Below are 19,401 nucleotides of genomic sequence, written 5' to 3'. Positions count from 1 at the left end.
AAAGTCTAAATAATAAAAAAAAAGAAAAAACAAGCAGAACATTTAAGCACTTTGTAGTTAACTTGTCACTATAGTATTATTTCATAAGTATGCAAAGTAAAACTTTTTTTTCAAAAAGAAAATGTTTCAAATGACCTTTATAAAATGGAAAATTGGCTTACCTCTTCCCTATGATTCTTAATTGGCATACAAAGAATACTCTGTGTCTTGTAGCCTGTAATTTGGTCAACTTCTGCATTGAACCGAGGATCCTAGTAAGGAAAAAGAAATTCAATTTAATGACTGACCTGTTCAGAAATCGATTTGATTTTTCCGATTTATAAGATTAGAAAAATCTAACCTTTGACTTACCTTATTGCTCTGAATGACAATTTTATCAGTGGAAAGACATCAAATCATGTAAGTACATATCATCTTTGACAAAGATATATTTATGTATTTTAGTAGCTAGTGTTCATGAGAAACAAAAAAATATAGACTCAAACAAATGTTCAGAAATATAGGAAATTCAAAATATTAACCAATTTAGACAGCATTCCTTAGACTCATGGAAAAGTGGCAACTCTCCACCTCTGTAATACAATTTGCCTGTTCCCATATCTCACCATCTGATTCTTCTGTGCCATCCAAAGGAAAGCATCTCTGCTCTGAAACTTCTCCTCTAAAACCTACCAACTCCAAAACGACCTGCCTAATATTGACTTTATTTCCCTCGTAATCGTTGTTTATATACTACCTCAGTATTCTGTTCTTCTATCCCAGGTGTTCATAAGAATTTTAAATATTCTCATGTGTATGTGTGCATTAAAAAAAGCTGCACGGCCTCAGACTGTAAACAACTCCTTAATCTTTGTATTTCTTTTCCCTTTTACAAAGTACATCATGCACATCCAATAATCACAAAGGACTTCTGAGAGTTGTAAAGGTTCTAAATGTGGGTTAAAGAAAGAAAGGTATAGGCCATTATCCCTTGAACTTTAGACTGGGAGCGCCTGGGTGGCTCAGTCGTTAAGCGTCTGCCTTTAGCTCAGGTCATGATCCCAGAGTCCTGGGATCGGGTCCCACATCGGGCTCCCTGCTCGGCAGGAAGCCTGCTTCTCCCTCTCCCACTCCCCCTGCTTGTGTTCCCTCTCTCTGTCAAAATAAATAAATAAAATCTTTAACAACAACAACAAAAATAGATTGGGAAGATTCAAGTTAGGCTGAAAACTCTAGGAGGGGCTTTTTTTTTTGGTCCTTCACTGTATTCCCAATACTAGCACAAAAACTCAAAAGCATTTGTTAAATAAATGAAGGAATTCATTAACAAATGATATCACAGTTATCAGATGTGATCATTTTTAGCTTATTATAGTTTAAAACAAACACTGTAGGTAAGAAGGAAAACATACTACAAGAAATGGACAGATATTACTATATGATATAAGATTAGAATGGAAACAAACATACCAGAACATAAACATCTGAAGGAGTGTTGTTTCCCTCGAAGCAAAAGCCTTGGGAAGTTACATGCTCAACCTAATAGCAACACTGCTCTAAAAACTCTGCTTTTGGAATTCCCTTCAGAGAATATGGAATAGCCACACTGGAAAACCCTTATCTTTGAAAGTCATTTATTTATTTTTTTAATTAGTCCGAAGTCACGCAAAGCCAAAGCTGTGAATGAAGTAAATGATTACAGTAGATTCCATCAACTGGGGTCAGAAACGAGGCCAATTTTCCCAGGAGAGACCAAACTTGGCGTTAAAGACAATTTCAAAAGAGAAGTTATAAAATCAGTATAAATATTTTATATTATAAATAAATACTACTGCATTTTTGCTTTTTTTTAAACATGCTCAAAGTTATATTGAGACACAGAGAAAATGTTGGCTGAATATATTTTTAAAAATTGTTCTTAAATATCATACTAAAAAGGCAGACAGGACACTGATACTGATGAGTTAAAGAAGTAAAAAATTATTAACTTATATAGGGGATTATTCTACAAGCTAAAAATCAAAATATGAATAAAAATGCATCCTTAGAAATTATTTTGTTAATGAATATTTGAATTGTAAGAACAGTTTATAAAGAAGAAAACTTAACCATCTAATCAAGGCAGTAGAGTTTAACAAACTGAAATTAATAGGGCTCTCGGAGCGTTGGGGGCATACTAGGAATTTAAAATCAACAGCAGCCCTGGATTCCACTTCATTGAAGGAGGTGGGAGTAATGTATGCTTCAAATGTATGCTTGACTTTAGGTGAATTCTGGCATCTCAAAGAATTTTCCTAACAATGCACTCAGTGCAAAGGCAATATACATAGAGAATTTTTAACCCGTTTAGGTCCAGGAAACACCAAAGAAAACATGGAGCAGTACTATTACTGGGATTATTCCTTTCACTGTTTATGAGAACATGACAGTGTAAAGAAAAAAAACTTAAGCCTTGGATATCCACTTGCTAAAATAAAGCAACTGGTACCAGACTTGCCCTCCTACTGAAAACTGTAAGACTAGACCAAATATATGAGACAACTAAACCACAGACCATGAAAAAGGGAAAGACACAGGACAACCACTCTGGCTGTCTTCCTGGGAGCATTTTCCTGCTGGCAAGAAGGCAGACGGTACTCAAGTGTAGCCATGGTTCCAAATGAAACTAAAAGGAATTCAGGGCTTCTAAAGTGGCTAAAATTTGCAAGGCAAAGTACCTAATAAGAGAGCTATGTCAGGGGATTATGGGGAGAGGTAAAAGGATTGGCAGAAGACTGAGTGGCTATGCATTTCAAACACGTATAGGGCAAGACTCTAAGAGAACCAGCTAAAAATTATGTGTTGAGGGCTGAAAGCAGAATGGTGATACCAATTAGGGAAAAGTTTGGAGACACTGGAGTTCCAGCTCAACCATTCCACCTCAGGCATTCAGCTGAGACACAGATAACCACTCCTTAGGAGCAAGGACCATTCCCTAAGACGGAATTCAATCCACCCTAACAATAACACCAAGCCTGACAGGGCCAAAAAGATCTTTCAGTAATTGAACTGCCTGGAAGAACAAATGTCAGCCCTATTTTAAAGAAAGACAATATGATCCAATGCCCTGCAAGAAAACATGTACAATGTCCAGCATACAATCAAAACTCACACCATATGTGAAGAAAACAGGAAATTGCAACCCATAATGAAGAGAAAAAGTAGTCAACAGAAAATGACCCTAAGATGACTCAGATGTTGGAATTAACAGACAAGGACTTTAAAGCAGCTATGATAGATGTACTTAAGGACTTAAAGGAAAATGTGCTAATAATAAACAGATGGGAAATTGTAAAAAAACAAAAACAAAACTATTTTAAAAAACTCAAAGGGAAACTCTAGAGCTGAAAAGTACAATGTCTAAAATAAAAAAGTTCCTTAGGTGCCTGGGTGGCTCAGTCAGTTAAGTGTCTGCCTTCGACTCAGGTCATGATCTCAGGGTCCTGGGACAGAGAGTCCCACATCGGGCTCCCTGCTCCGCGGGGAGTCTGCTTCTCCCTCTGCCCCTCCCCCAGCTTGTGCTCACGTGTTCTCTCTCTCTCAAAAATAAATAAATTTAAAAAATTAAAATAAAAAAAATAGTGCTTCCTTGAGTTCTGTGAGTCATTCTAGCAAATTATTGAACCCGAGTGGGGAAATCACCTAATTTGTAGGTAGACATAAATGTGGGGACCCTGTTTGTGGCTGGTATATGAACTGGGGACAATCTAGTGGGACTGAGTCTTTAGACTGTGGAGTCTGTGCTAACTGGTAGCAGTATAGCATCAGAAGTTAGTTACTAGATGCTACTAATAGTTAGCATCAGAATTGAACTGGGTTGTAGGACACCCAGCTGGTGCAGAAGTGAAGAACTGATGGTTGTTTGGAAAACCAAACAAGGTCTCAACATTGACATCTGTGGTATTTCTGCCCAAAGTACCTAACTTGAATCCCCTCAAAATGCATTCTACAAAATAATTAGCCTGTACTCTCAAAATACATGTCAAGAAAGAGAAAGAAACACTGAGAAACTATTCCAGATTTAAAAGAGACTAAAGAGACATGACAAGCATATGCATTATGTAATTCAGGATTAGATCCTTGACCAGAGGAAAAAATAACTATAAAGAACATAATGGACAACAGACTAAATTTGACTATAGACTATTAGGTAATAGCATTGTATCATAAAATTTCCTGATTTTGAAAAATGTATTATAATTGTATAAAAGAATATTGTTAGAAAATATTCCCTGAAATATTTAGTAAAAATGTTTCCAACTTATTAAGTGGTTCAGAAAAACATTATGCATAGGGGTGCCTGGGTGGCTCAGTCGGTTGAGCAACTGACTCTTGATTTTGCCTCAGGTCATGATCTCAGGGTCATGAGACTGAGCCCCTCGTCAGTCTCCACACTGAGCATGCAGTCTGCTTGAGATTCTCTCTCCCTCTGCCTCTGCCCCTTCCTCTGCTCATGCTCTCTCTCTAAAATAAATAAATAAAACCTTAAAAATGAAAGAAAAATAGTATGCATATATTACTGACACACATTGTATATAGAAAAAGAAAATGATAAAGCAAATGGGGCAACACATAAATAACTAGAGATTCTGGGTAAAGTGTGTATGGAAGTTTTTTATACCAATCTTACAACTTTTCCTTAAGTTTGAGATTATATAAAAATAACAATAACAGAAAACAACATAGTAGTCTTGCCGATTTATAAGCCAGTTTTCTTCCACAGAGTGGCATTTTTAAGACAATCCCTAAAGATTTTTAGGCCACTGAACAAAGACAGATATACCAGTTCCCGAACTATGTTCAATGGGGCACAATTAGATCATGACAGATTAAGAGATTTATCAAGATTAAAACAATTGCTAGTGCTACTTCTTTCTCCTAAAATTCATTTTGGAAATCATTTTATTCATAGGAAATTCATTTGAGAGAGCTCATATTTCTTAAGAAAAACATCTCGACTAAGTGAGACGTGCAAAATGAGAGATGAGACTGATTTATCTAGATAAGGAATACAAAAGGAGGAATGAAGTCATCAGGGTGGGAAGAATAGTAGCTACATGGTGGAGATCGCATGAATGGTAATGAGATCCTTCCCTAAAACCCTGCAAGTCTTCTCCCTAGAAATCATGGTAAACATGGAGTGGATGTCCTATGGAAACAGAACAGGAGCCTATTTTGCATTCCAATTGACTTTGGAGAAAGAGGAGGGTTTTGACAATATAAATCCTTTGACAGGAAATCTTGGGGAATCTTAAGGCTTCTGTAGGACATGAAACTAGGTGTTCAAAGCAATCTGTGATGGTTAATTTTAAGTGTCAACTTGACTAAGATAAGGAATGCCCAAATAGCTGGTAAAACATTATTTCTAGGTATGTGTGTAAGGATGTCTCCAGAAGAGATTAGCATTTGAATCAATAAACTGAGCAAAGATCTTCACCAATGCAGGTTGGCATCATCCAAATCACTGAGGGTCTGAACAGAATAAAAAGGCAAAGGAAGGACAAATTCACTCTCTCTTTGCTTAAGCTGAAACATCTACCTTCTTCTGCTCACCTGACTTTCATTGAAGTTCCTCGTTCTCAGGCTTTTGGACTCAGACCCACAACAAACTTACACCATTGGCTGCCCAACTCTCAGACCTTCAGACTCTGAATTACACCACCAGCTTTCCTGGTTGTCCAGCTTGCAGGCAGCAGGCAGATCGTAGAACTTCTATGCCTCCATAATTGAGTGAGCTAATTTCTGTAATAATCCTCTTCATGTAAACATATATGTATTGAAGAACCCTAATACACCATCCCATTCTAGATACTGGATAGTATCTAGTTTTCATATAGAAGGAGAACACCAAACATTTATACAGTTGTTCTGATTATTATGGGCTAATATCTTATTATAAATACATGCTGTGCCACATTCAAGAAAGTTACATGAATGATGGGCTGATGCAGGAGGAGTTGCTGTGTGATTGAACATCTATATATAGGCAGCAGACACCCTCTCATTGGTATTTGTGGTCTGATTGAGAATCACTGGTTTAAGTTGTGGATCTTGTTTTATACTTTAAATATATGAATGAGCTATCTTATTAGTAATAAAATTGCTGAATTCTCAGATTTATATCATTGTCACAAAGTTTTAAAAAAATGAACCAAATGTTGACCACTTCTTACAATTGACTTATCTGTGAGGCCATTACTTATTTTTAGATTCAATCTGACCATGATTATATTTCACAGCCACTTCGTGGTTTTCCATTGCTACATTGCAACTTTTCAAGGGTCCTGTGGTCAAATAGGCTTTAAGAAATGGGAGACGAGGGCGCCTGGGTGGCTCAGTTGGTTAAGCGACTGCCTTCGGCTCAGGTCATGATCCTGGAGTCCGGGGATCGAGTCCCGCATCGGGCTCCCTGCTCAGCGGGGAGTCTGCTTCTCCCTCTGACCCTCCTCCCTCTCATGCTCTCTGTCTCTCATTCTCTCTCTCTCAAATAAATAAATAAAATCTTTAAAAAAAAAAAATGGGAGACGAACCATGAGAGACTATGGACTCTGAGAAACAAACTGAAGGTTCTAGAGGGGAGGGGAGTGGGGGGATGGGTTAGCCTGGTGATGGGTATTAAGGAGGGCACGTCCTGCATGGAGCACTGGGTGTTATACGCAAACAATGAATCATGGAACACTACATCAAAAACTAATGATGTAATGTGTGGTGATTAACATAACATAATAAAGAAAAATGTACTAAGAAAAAAAAAGAAATACTCCTATAAGGTGTCATTTTTACAGATGCATGTTTAAAGAGGTAGGACTCAGAAAACAGAATGCATTTTCCTATTCTGACTCCTTTCATAAGAAGCTATGAGACACGATTGTGATTATTCAAATTATGGGTGGGGCTGAATAATGAATTATCCATTAGCCAACTGACTTCCACTGTCAACACCAATGGAAACTGTATGTCACAGATCAACTCCACACCTTCAGAATGAAATTCCTGGGACATGAATAACTTCTGCTAAGGCCACTGTAAACACAGATCAAGGGTGCCAAGGGCAAAGCAGCAACATGAAGAATCCACAGGATAAGAGGCTTCACCTTGGAAGTACTGAAAATCAAGGACATGGGCCTCTTTCAGACAGTAGTACTAGAATTAAATCATTACTAACTGAAACAAAAATTACACTGTCAAAACTTTGAAAATAGCAAGCATATTAAACAAAAATGCATATAAGTGAAGCAATTCTCAGAGCTGCAGAAACTTAGAACGACACAGACAAATGAAGGCTTTCTTAGCAAAGCTGAAGCATATTTATGGTCCTACTGTACTTGGGACTCCGGTGCTATTGAAAAGCGGAAACCCAGCTGTCACCTAGGACAGGAAGGGAATTCTGCAAACTTGGCAGCAATCCTTCAGCTGTGTCCTTAATACCCCTCTTGTAGTGAGCTACGGTGTGACGTTACTACAGAGCTCACAGAAGTCATGGAGATAGCGCCATGAAGAATCACAACGGAATAAACCGCTGTATAGAGTGGATTCTGAAAAATATCTCATGATTTCACCCCCCTGAACTATCATATCTCAGTGTTCCTCACTAGTGACCATATTTACTCACGCAATTTCAAACCCTCAGTCATCCTCAACTCCTCCTTCCCCCTCACTTCCATCTCCTAGTAGCTGCCAACTCTGGCAGAGTCCACCTCTTCACTGGAAATCCATTCCCTTCTTTTGCTCTTTAAGGCAGTGCCTGGTTCAGGTCCTCACTTCCTCACACTACTACCAATCATACCAATCCCCCTTTCAAACCATCTTCAATTATTCCTCATGGCTCTGGACAACAGACATCCCCCCAGCCTGGCATTCAAGACTCCAGGAATCTCCAGACTCTGCCCTCATAGCTCCTCAACGTCTACACTGACTGTTGCCCACACATGTCCATACAAGCACCACATGGTGCACCTGCCCTGTTGCTTCTTTCAACTTCTCTTTACATCTGTTCCTCACCATGCACACAAACCCATCTATTCAAATCTTATCTATTTTCCAGGGTCCATATCAAGCATTGCTTCCTCAGAGAAACATTTCTCTGCTCTCCAAGTAATGTCATCTCCTGTTTCCCTGAACCTACCACATTTTCCCTGGCATCTGTTATGATCTGCTTTCTATGCTACTTATCTATCTTATCTACTACATAATTTTCATTCAATCAATATTTATTAAGACTTGACTATGTGCCAAGCATTGTATTAGGCATCGGGAATACAAGAATGAATAAAACAGCAATGACCGCTCCAAATTACATAGAGGATTTACAGGCTGGGATTACCATGGAACATTTAGAGTGTACCACATAGCAGGTAGCTAGAACAATTCTTCTATCAAGGTGCTAGAAAAACCTGGTAAACAAAGTGTCATTCCATTAAGATGCCTTGTTTTAAAAAACACAATTCTATTAATAAAAAAGATATTTAAAATGGGAAATCTGAAGAATCATATAGTGTAATCTTTAAGTCCGTAATTAGAGACCTATATATAATTATAGCAAAAGTGGAAGAATACCAAATATTTCCGCTGAAATATTTTACAGCAATGATTTCCATTTTTTGAAGACATAAATTTATTTAACGAAACAAATGAAAGAGAGGATGAAAAGAAAGAAAATCAGATTTTCGTGTCAATGGGACTTCAAATAAATGAATATAATTAATTTGAATGAATGAACAAATGAATGGAAAAAGACTACTGGTTTGGTTTTTTGACAGTTTTTAGACCTAGCATTTTAGAATCTCAGTAAAATCCTCGGAAGTTCACGTGGAGATAACAGATAAGGATATGTATAGTCAGCAGGTAAAAAGAGAAGAGAATACAACTGTGACATGAGCTATGTGAAATTATCATGAAGGAGAAAAACAAGACAAGATTTCTCTATGCCCATATCCTTGACTCAAGCACCAGTAAAGAAACTCATTTAAAAGATGGAAAAGTTCTGGGGCGTCTGGGTGGTTCAGTTGGTTAAGGGTCCGACTCTTGGTTTGGGCTCAGGTCATGATCTCAGGGTTGTGGGACTGAACCCCGAGTGGGGCTCTGTGCTCAGCACAGAGTCAGCTTGAGATTCTTGCCCCCTCCCTCTCCTTCCCCCTACTCACGCTCTCTCTCTCTCTCTCTCAAATAAGTAAATAAAATCTTTTAAAAAATAAGTAAGAGAGGGAGAGTTCTTACCACACATACCAGTTTTAAGTAAGTATGCAAATTACATCTCAGTGATCCTATTACATCTCAGTTTGAAATACCCACCCCCCCCATTCACAGCAGGTGTCCCATGTTCCACACCCTCTCCTCCTCACCCCGCTCCCCTGTCTCAATGATTCCCTATTTACCTCATAAGCATCTTTGATGTTCAAGGGCTCACCAAGTGCTGCCACATGTCCCACAATGCCTTTGTTCCATTCTAGGCGGATACAGTTATTTGAAGCTTCTTCCAGCGTTGAACCTTCTGCAACATCAAACAGGCGGCTGATAAGAAACTTGTCATTGGAGCTGTCCTCACAGACCAGAAACAGCGAATAGCGATCGGCGGAGATAAGTCCATGAATATGCAAGAAAATTTTGTGACATAAGGCTGTGACATCCAAATGACTAGAAATATCTTTCACTAATTCCAAGAGTCTTGAGCACTGGTCCCCTTCATCATTATCAAACCTTCGGGGGGTTAGAGGCATCTGTTCCCTCTTTTCTGAGTCAGCGAGGAAGCTCACAGTGCCCTCAGAATCCTTGACAACAATGGGTCTAAGAGGCCGGTCAAATTCGGAGGCAGAGATTTTCCTGGTTGGTGTTCCAGGTGCACTGCTATCTGCACGGGGACTCTGCTGCGAGGGGCAAGAGCAAGATTCTGTGTGGCCTCTGATGCCTTCCTTGCACACAGGGATGGTGTGGACTCTCTCAGCGAACCAGGCATTGACCATTTCTCTGCAGAACAGAATGCAGACATAGTACACATTTAAGAAAGAAAGGGGCTATCCCTGAGAGCTGCTAAAAATTCTCTCATGGCAAACTGATTAGATAATTATTCAACTTTTCATAGAAAATAAAAACAAGGTGGTTTATTTAAGAGTTTTATTTTGAAAACCTGTAAAGAACAATTGCTTCAATGAACATTTTAATCAAGTCTGATGCCTATACACATAGATTTTCAGATATCTGATTTGCAATGCATAAAGCATCAAGTCTGCTTCTCTCAAAAGCAGTTTGCATTAGCATAAAAGACACTAGATTTGACAACAGTCTTAGGAAAACATAAATATAAAGATTGAATCACTGTCTAAAACATACAACTTGTTCTGAAGTTAAATATTTGAAAATTTAAAACAAATATTTATCTAAATTTGGCTAGCTAATAATATGCTTAATTTTAGATAATTCTATCTATATTGCTATATACAGATTAGATTTAGAAAGGGGAAAATACAAACAATTTGATCTGGTATGTAGAAAGATTATAGACTTCTGTAAATATTATCCTAATAACGCTTGTTCAATAATGGTAAAAATTATCTCTTCTTCTAGATTATCTAACTCCTGGTATAAAGGAAGAAAATTAAAAAGTAAGCAATACCTAATTTTAAAAATTTAGTCCAAGAAAATTTAAATTATTTGTTTTTAATGTACCTCTCTGTTAAAGAAATCCACTTGAGTTAAAGGCTTCATGGTGGGTGATTTTTTTTAAACAAACATCAGATCATACACATCAGAAGGATTGTTCAATTCAAATGATTCCCCTTGCAAAATTGTAAACTTATACCAATTGATAGTACCATTACTTCAGACATTTTTGGAGCTCTTCTTTTGAAACTAATTTCTAAGAAAATTCATAAGGTAAATAAGGATATTCGTTTTCTCTCAAAGTTAGATCTTGTTTTTCACTTAGCCTTCCTCTCAAAACTAACAAACAAAACCCAAAACAAAACAAAACAAAACAAAAAACCCACAAAAACATTAAAAAAAAAAAACCCTAGAGTAACAGTTAACTTAATCTCATATGCATAAGATTTGACTTTCCCCAAAACTCAAATTCACCTTCAAAAGACAAAAACTTGCTATCATTGAAGATATTTAAAAGAATTTGCTCATAGGGCGCCTGGGTGGCTCAGTTGGTTAAGCGACTGCCTTCGGCTCAGGTCATGATCCTGGAGTCCCTGGATGGAGTCCCGCATCGGGCTCCCTGCTCAGCGGGGAGTCTGCTTCTCCCTCTGACCCTCCCCCCTCTCATGTACTCCCTCTCTCTCATTCTCTCTCTCTCAAATAAAAATAAATAAAATCTTTAAAAAAAAAATAAATAAATAAAAGAATTTGTTCATAATAAAAGCAATGCAATCCCCACTCTCCAATGACATATTGATTATTTTCACTAAAAGGCCAGGACAAAAAAAGTTTGACAATGCACTATTTTGGAGGGTGTTGGTATACTACTCTTCAATCTTCTTGGCTGTAGTAAAAATTACCACCTCGTTGGAGGTAAACAGGCAATATCTAACAAATTTTAAAATGCATTTATCCTTTGTTCCAGAGATTCTACACATGTGGCAAAATTAGTGCCAGCATATTTCCCGTAGCCCTATTTGTTATAGCAAAGATAACAAGCTACCCCTACCACCACTGGAAGGCTGGTTAAATACATAATGATACATTTATACAATGGAATAGTAGGGTGGTCCTTGAGAAATGGTTGTATGTACCACTGTGAATAATTTCCATAATTTATTAAGTGAAAAAAGAAGAATACAGAGGGAAAAAGAAAAGGCTGACTTATTTCTGAATCTCTACTAAGTCTTCCATTTTTGAGATATTCCCTTGGTTATTTTGTTTTGAACAACAATGTATTATTTGGTAAATATCTATTACTCTGAAATAGTGCCAGTCTAGAATGGAATGGGTAAAAAAAAAAATAATAACAGATATTACCAGGACGACCTCAGAATTTCAAGTGTTGGATACAGTTATAAAAAGCCTTTCAAAGATCCTTTAAGAAGAAACACTTACATAACCCCCCAAAATTGCAGTAGCGGTGCCAAAGACATTGATTTAAAAAATGCATGTGAAGCTGTCAAAAATGTACAAGAAGTTTCCAAATAAAATTGTTTTGTAAAATGTAGACAGGCAAAAAGCACTATATCTAAATTAACATACTTTATGTGATTTAAAGATATGTACATGTAACTTAAATTGTTAAATCAACATAAAAATAGGCATTTGAATTATTTCAGCTACCATCCTAAAATTTAGTCCAATTTATTTCTTATCTTCTTATTGGAAAGTGGTGATCAACTGTTTTTTAATCAAAATATCTACCTGACAAATCCATGAGGATATCTAAAGAACTTAAGGCAACTTAAAATGGTGAAAACAGAATTCCTAACGCCCTACCCATCATCTTACTCCAATCTCACTCCCTGCCAGCTTTCTTCATATTAATAAAGAGCACCATCACCTCCCTAGTTACTCAAACCAACATCTAGGAATTACTCTAAATTTCTGTTACCTTCAAATCTCACATCTAAGCCAAGTCCTGTCAGTGTGACTCCCCAAACCTTATATCCCAATCTGTTCATTTCTACCTCTTGCATTACATCCTGGTCCAGTTCCACTATGGCCACAGCGCCCCACTGGTCTCTCTGTATTATACTTGCCCCCTTTCAATCCAGTCTCCCCACAGCAGCCAGAGGAATCTTTAAATAAAGTATATCTTCACATCGTAATTATCCTACTTGGCTTCTCAGTGAATAGAGAACAAAACCCAAACTCTTTTAATCCCCTACCACAGTTCCACTTGCCCAGGCTGGCCTCCCTGGTGCTCCTCAAGCCCCCCAAGCTCTACCTGCCCCCAGTCTGGAATGTTCTCACCTCACCTATGTCTGGTTGATCACAGCTTCTACATCCTCCACTCAGACAGGTCTTCTCTGGTCATGCCACCTAGAGGGGCCTCTGACACATGACGTTCTCACCTCCCAGCACCTAAATTCTTATTACTGGATATTTTTCTTGTTTGTTAATCTGTTGTTTTATTGTCTGTCTCCTCCAACCAGATGTAAATTTCATCAGAGCTACTTGTCTGTCTTGGAAAATGCCTGTCTCATAGTCTGTCTACAATAAATAATTCTTGAGTGAAGTGAATGGATCAAGAAGTAAGGCTCCTAAATTACGCCAAAAGGGACAATAGTCTTTGAATATATGAATGCTGGTATATTTGTTACAGAGAATCAACACTGTCGTTTAACTATTAATATTTTTTACCTCTTGGATGTAAGCCTCATAACTGACTATGGTTAATTTATCCTCACATAACCTGCAGGGCCTACTATATTATCTTAAATAGAGCCAGTGCTTAAAAATTCTTTGTTATATGTTTTTTATTACTGTATTTGTCTCAAGTTTTTTTTTTTTTCTAGTTACTTTCTTGGTGAGATGAACTTAATATTAAATTATACAGGAAAAGCAGATCTTGTACATTTACTCATTCAATCAACAATTTTTATTAACCACCAGTCATAGGGGAAGGGGTTTCTCATGACCACATTATTGATTATCTGAGTCCCTATAGTTATATGTTTATGCAGGAAAACATACGTTATCATAATATCAACCCACAAATAAAATTAAATCATTTCTCACACCTCTCTCTCTTCACACATCCCTTGAAGTTTTGCAGTGTATGACCTAGGTGGCTATATGAAGTGGGCCTTTCCTCTTAAGACTATCAATCCTCTCCCAATAATCTTTTAATATTTCAGTCCCTATACAAATATATTACCTGCAAATCAAAATTCAAATTCTTATATAAGATACAGAATTTCTAGAAGTAGAGCAAAGTAATGTTGGAGAACCATTACAATACTATTTTTTTACAACTATATTACATTACATGACAATTACAATATTACACAATGCCACTGACAATTAAGGGCTATGCCCAATTAAAGACCAGGTAACAAAATCAAGAAAGAATCAACAAGGAAAATGACATAACAGATACTTGAAAAGAGAATTTTATTTAAATAATTATATTCAAGACTAAGAAATGTCCTTGAAAAAACTGATGAAACATTCAAAATATTAATTTGAAAAACTGTTTTTTGAAGAAAAACAAAGAAGACTCTCTAACCCTGTTGTAAAAGTCAAACATGGAGAAGTTAATTGATTATGTTTTGTTAAAAATTGTTTACTCTAAAATTTAGCATGGAATTTTCATCATAATATAAATTTTATTAAATCTAAGACAAGATTAATTTACTGTCATAATCTGTGGTTCCATTTTCCAGATATAGTTCCAATCAAATCCTTTCCACTGATTTTTTTTTCCATTTTAATTGGATTCATGCTTAAATATCCTTTTTTTTAATAAAATGAGTTATTCTCCTAAGGCAAAGATCTGAGTGTGTCGGGCACTATGCTGAGCACCAGCCAGAGAGTACTGAGCTCCCCAAGCAAACCATCCAGTGACCACTCCTCCAGAATTGAAGTTTATGTTGTGTTCAGGAGTTAACTTATATACATATTGGATTTTGCCATTATAAGAAATTAAATGTAAATGCACACAAATGAATAAAGATGGAAAAGATGACTGTGAACATGTCAGATATCAGGGTAAAAAGTACCAGATGGGATTCAAGAAACCTAGATGGTAATTCTGACTGGACAAATCACTCCTGTGGCTAGGATCGGATCTCTATTTTCACTTCTCTTCCTTGATTTTGTGGGATTTTGAAAAGTACTTATATGAATGATACTGGGAAAAAACGGGGGGGCACCATTTTATTTAAACCTGGTAAGGCAGGCATTGACAATCCTGCTTTCTAAATTATGAAGCTAAATTAAAATGGCTGAACCAAAGACATTCTATTTGGTAGCAATATCAGGAGTCAAATCCAGGTCTCCTTTTCCAAGTCTTACGGCCTGTAAGAATATAAACGTTCCCAGAACATCAATGCTTATCACAAAGGAGGCACTCTGTAAACTTCTAGCTGCATACGAAAAGAGTCAAACTCAAATTCAAGCATCCAAGGCATGGAGAGAGTAAGATCACTTACAGTAACACATCCTCTAACTTAATTTTTTGCACTCAGATCATAAAAAGATGGCACATTAAGCCACTGAGGTAAAAACTGTCTCAAAGGACTCGGAGGATAAAGATTCTTAAGGGTAGTGTCCTGAAAAAAATCTGACCGAATCCCATGTCTGTTTCTCTGAAACCAGGTCGTGTTTTATAAAAAAACCCAATGCATTGAAAAAAAAATGTATCATGAATATGTTCAAGAGAAGAGTCATTCTTTAGGGTTGCTAGATTTAGCAAATAAAAATACAGAACACCCAGTTAAAATTGCATTTCAGATAAACAATGAATAATTTTTTAGTCTGAGTGGTATCTGAAATTCAAATTTAACTGGGTATCCTGTATTTCCTCTGACTACACCACTCATTCTATATTCTTTTCCCCAACTGAAATTGTTGGCAGACAGACAACAAAGAAAAGGTAGGTTCTATATCGCATACTAATGAGTTCCAGGCTATCAAAGCACTAACTCGAATTTTATCATCAAAAGAGCACAAAGGACTACCACACTGTGATCCTGTGTATAATAACCGAACTTTTGGAAAGCGTACAGATTAATAATTTACAGTATAAAATTCCTCTGTAAACCAAGTTCTTTGATTTTACTCTCAAAACCACATCATGCATTTAATAGAGAATAAACAAATTATAATTGACTCATAAAAGAGAGACTGACTAACTGCTAAAAATCCTTGGGACTACAAAGCATCAAGGGGCTAAGTTTTGGGGAGTCCTAAATTCTAATCTAATCTAAGCATTTGCTACTAATGAATTGTATGACCAGTAGCAAACAATTTCTTCCTGAGTTTCGACTTCATCTTCTATAAAACAGGGAAAATGCCACCTGTTCTGACTTCTTGATGAAGTGCAAGGTGTTGTCTTCAGCAGGGTATAATACCAAACAGGCCATCAGAAGGTAATGCTAGTTTCAGCTATAAGACTACACAGATGTGAGGCTGAACCACTTAAAATTTCTCTGGATTTCCAGTCTTTCAGTTGTAAACACAGGCAGCTGTATTAAAAGGCCTGAAGACCGCACCCCCCCCCCCCCCAAAGGATGACTTTCTCAACAGGCCATTGGGTGATCATTAGGTCAGTCAGCTCAATGTCCTTTTGCCCCTCGCTTCCTCTTTTTTAAATGGGAGAAGGACCTCCTTACTCCTTCACTCACTGCTCAGGGCAGATACAGGAGTCAAATTAGAAAATGCTTGTAAAAGCATTTCAAACTCTCCTCCATATTTTGAAGATTTCGCTATCTCCTGTACCCTTAGCACTCATTCCAATGGAGATGCAGGGCTGGGGTAGGAAGCGGTGGCTGTTCATTTCTTCATAAAGTTCTAAGAATCAGACAAAGGATGAGGGGGAAAAGGTGTTCCTGGTGTACAAACCCCCAGGCTGAGTGGGCTAACAGGGTCTGGAAACAGGCTGGCTACAGGCATCCTGATGGCTCAAAGCCCTTGGCCAAAGCAGATACTGCAGAATGCCATTCTTGATAGAATCCCATGAAGTTTTCCCTCCTCCAAAAAGATGAGTTCTATCATAACTCTAGACAAGTTGCAGCCTAACCATCTGAGCAAAAAGAAGGAAAGAGACACAAGTTCTGCAACGTATTCTGACCCTGTGTTACAAGCACTAATAAGTTAGGGCCTCTGCTTTCGTGGATAAGCATGTCCTTGCTAACTGCCCGGCAAAGCTGGGAGCAATCAAAACCAGGGCGGCCCTCTTGAAGTTTTTCAGTTGACTTCATTTTACAAGGCTGTTAACAAAAGCTAACAGGCCCTAGACACTTGAAATCAAGCCACGACCAAGGAAAATGCAGTGAAAATTGGTGCCAAGAATTTATATTCGATGACAAGATCCTGATGTTTAACATCCCATCCAAATCATTCCTTCTCTCTTTACCAAAATCTGCTTTATGATCCTCCCAGTCACTTATATCCTTCCTTATTTTATGACACAAACAATTTCTTACCTCGTAAATGAGTTGTATTATACGCTTTTTTTAAATGGGTAAATTAAATATCGTTTTGTGTTTGTTTTTAACTTTCACAGTATGTCTTAAAATAACTAGAGAAACCCTGGAGGGTACCAACATCAATGCTGGGAGTTATTCCTCTCAGGTAACATAATGTGAATATCATCTGTGCTGTCAAACTTGTATATACCTTAGATTCTGCTCAGGCTCACAACGGGACTCTTTCCCACACTGAGCAAGTAAAGAGCCCAGAAGACTGATATTAATTAGATGAAAGGAAATAAAGCCAAATGGCAGTTGTCAAAAACTTGCCATGAGTTGTCATAAATGTGACCTGAATTTTAAATTTCAAATCTTTTTAAATATTAATGAATCCGATCAGAAGCTTATTATCTTAATATTCTACTTTAGGGAAGACTCTTGCACCCCAACTGCTCATGCAATGGCAATTTGATTTAAAAGTCCGTGTCATGAAGAATAATGTTTAACACATTTTGATTTTACTGAGGTTCTTTATAACACTACCAGCACTGTACTCTTCAAAATGGTGTCACAAAGTAGGTGGAGTGCCCTACAAAATTAAATGAGTGCATGCACCCAAAAGGCCAGGAAGCCAGGTTTTAGCAGCTGCTGCAGGAAAAGGCTGAGCTGGATATTCCTAGTTGGACATTTTGCATCTTTAGGAATACACAGAGGGATGATCAAGTTCATTCATTCGTGAATGATAAAAAAGATAAAAAAAATTTGGGGTGGGGAGAAAACTTAGAAGGTGAATTGTCATTTTTTACAATGGTTGTAACAGAGTTTATTTCCTCAAAATTATCAACATGGCAGAGCCCTGTGTACCTATATTTTTTAAGTAGATGAAAAGTGTATCATTCTTAAAATGATACAGTCAACTAACTTAATGATTTAAATTAATGGTTCAAACCTAGTAATACTTTTTTTATGGATATTTAAATAGATATAAGTTTGTATATTGGGTACACTTCATCTTCTTTCTAAAAATATTATTAAGTTGATTAGTAATCCTCATTGAAAAAATGAAAGGTAACTGTAAGGCACATACTCTGTTAAGAATCAAAACTTTTCCTCCTTTTCCAATTTTTCATTTTCACTCAAGATTATTAGAAACCTATCACAGGAAAGAAAACTACAATTTATAGTTTGTGTTCTAGAAATTTTCCACTAATCTAGACATGTCACAGCTTCCTCCAAATGCCTTCTATCTAAAAATATTAAATAGGAAATGCATAACTTATTGACAGGACAGAGGGATGTAAACTCTTGCATAGTATTTCAAATATGGTTAGCAAAAGACACACAGACACACACAGACATGTGGGTCCATAACGACTCCATGCAGCGGAGTTGAAGTGCTCATTCATCTTAGGAAATGAATCTTGAAAAAGACAGAACTGCCTTAAAATATGTATTTAATATTCCAGATGTCTTGAAAGGGAAAAATGATTAAAACACTTTGTCTAGGTTTTATACAATATTTCTTGCCACCTAGAAAACTAAGGAAAAAAGAAGAAAAATTTACAAGGCAAAGTAAAATTGTGATATAAATACAGCAACTGTCATAAGTTAAAAATACAATTAGATGAAACCTAATTGTGGAGCAACTAAGTTTAATGTGTTTTGTACTCTTGCCTAAAATAATGTAACAAAGGATAAAAATTCTTTGAAAATATACTGTACTTACGGTATTTGTGTTCTAATACTAAAAATATAATTGTGATGGCCTAGTACCCAAATATTCAGCCATTCTATTTTAAAATGTCATTTGAGAGTTCCCACTTTTTATACTCTAAAATTATATATGGAAACTAAACCCGCTTGGGCAAAGTCTCTAGGCACATCGTTTAGTAATGTGCATGCACATTAAATGGCCCTAGGAGGAACCTGAACATTTTCCTGGAGTCCACATGACATTAAATCTATGAGCCTTTGCTTTGCTTCTTTTACCGCTGACACTAAACTTCAGTGGAGCCTGGTGGGTAAGGGCCCTAGGTGGGACAGACTTAGGCTTCAACCCCAGAGCTACTTTTTTTCTAACAGTAAAACCTTAGGTACATTATTCACTCTCTCCATAAAATGGAGATAATGACAAACCTTCCTCGGGTTCTTAAGAAAATTAAAGGAAGGGCGCCTGGGTGGCTCAGTCCATTAAGCAGCTGACTCTCGATTTCGGCTCAGGTCATGATCTCAGGGATCGGTTGAACCCTGTGTTGGGCTCCATGCTCAGCCGGGAATCTGTTGGAGGATTCTCTCTCTCTCTCCCCCTTTCCCTCTGCCCCTCCCC

The 19,401-nt window shown here is 37.2% G+C and overlaps 1 protein-coding gene across 2 annotated transcripts in view; it reads right to left on the bottom strand.

Annotated features, from left to right (window-relative positions):
• Positions 1-19,401, bottom strand: part of PDE5A (phosphodiesterase 5A) — a 142,524-nt gene that overhangs the window by 111,550 nt on the left and 11,573 nt on the right. For both annotated transcript variants that reach the window (XM_021684518.1, XM_021684519.1), the window contains exons 2-3: positions 9,393-9,981; positions 162-251 (exon numbers count right to left, since the gene is read on the bottom strand). In XM_021684518.1, coding sequence (XP_021540193.1) covers positions 162-251; positions 9,393-9,981 — 679 coding nt within the window. The remainder of the gene's footprint in view (positions 1-161; positions 252-9,392; positions 9,982-19,401) is intronic.

Source organism: Neomonachus schauinslandi, chromosome 2 (assembly GCF_002201575.2).
Source record: "Neomonachus schauinslandi chromosome 2, ASM220157v2, whole genome shotgun sequence".
Classification (NCBI taxonomy): Eukaryota; Metazoa; Chordata; class Mammalia; order Carnivora; family Phocidae; genus Neomonachus; species Neomonachus schauinslandi.
Note: the sequence above shows the minus strand (reverse complement) of the source record. Positions and strands in the feature narration are given on the sequence as shown.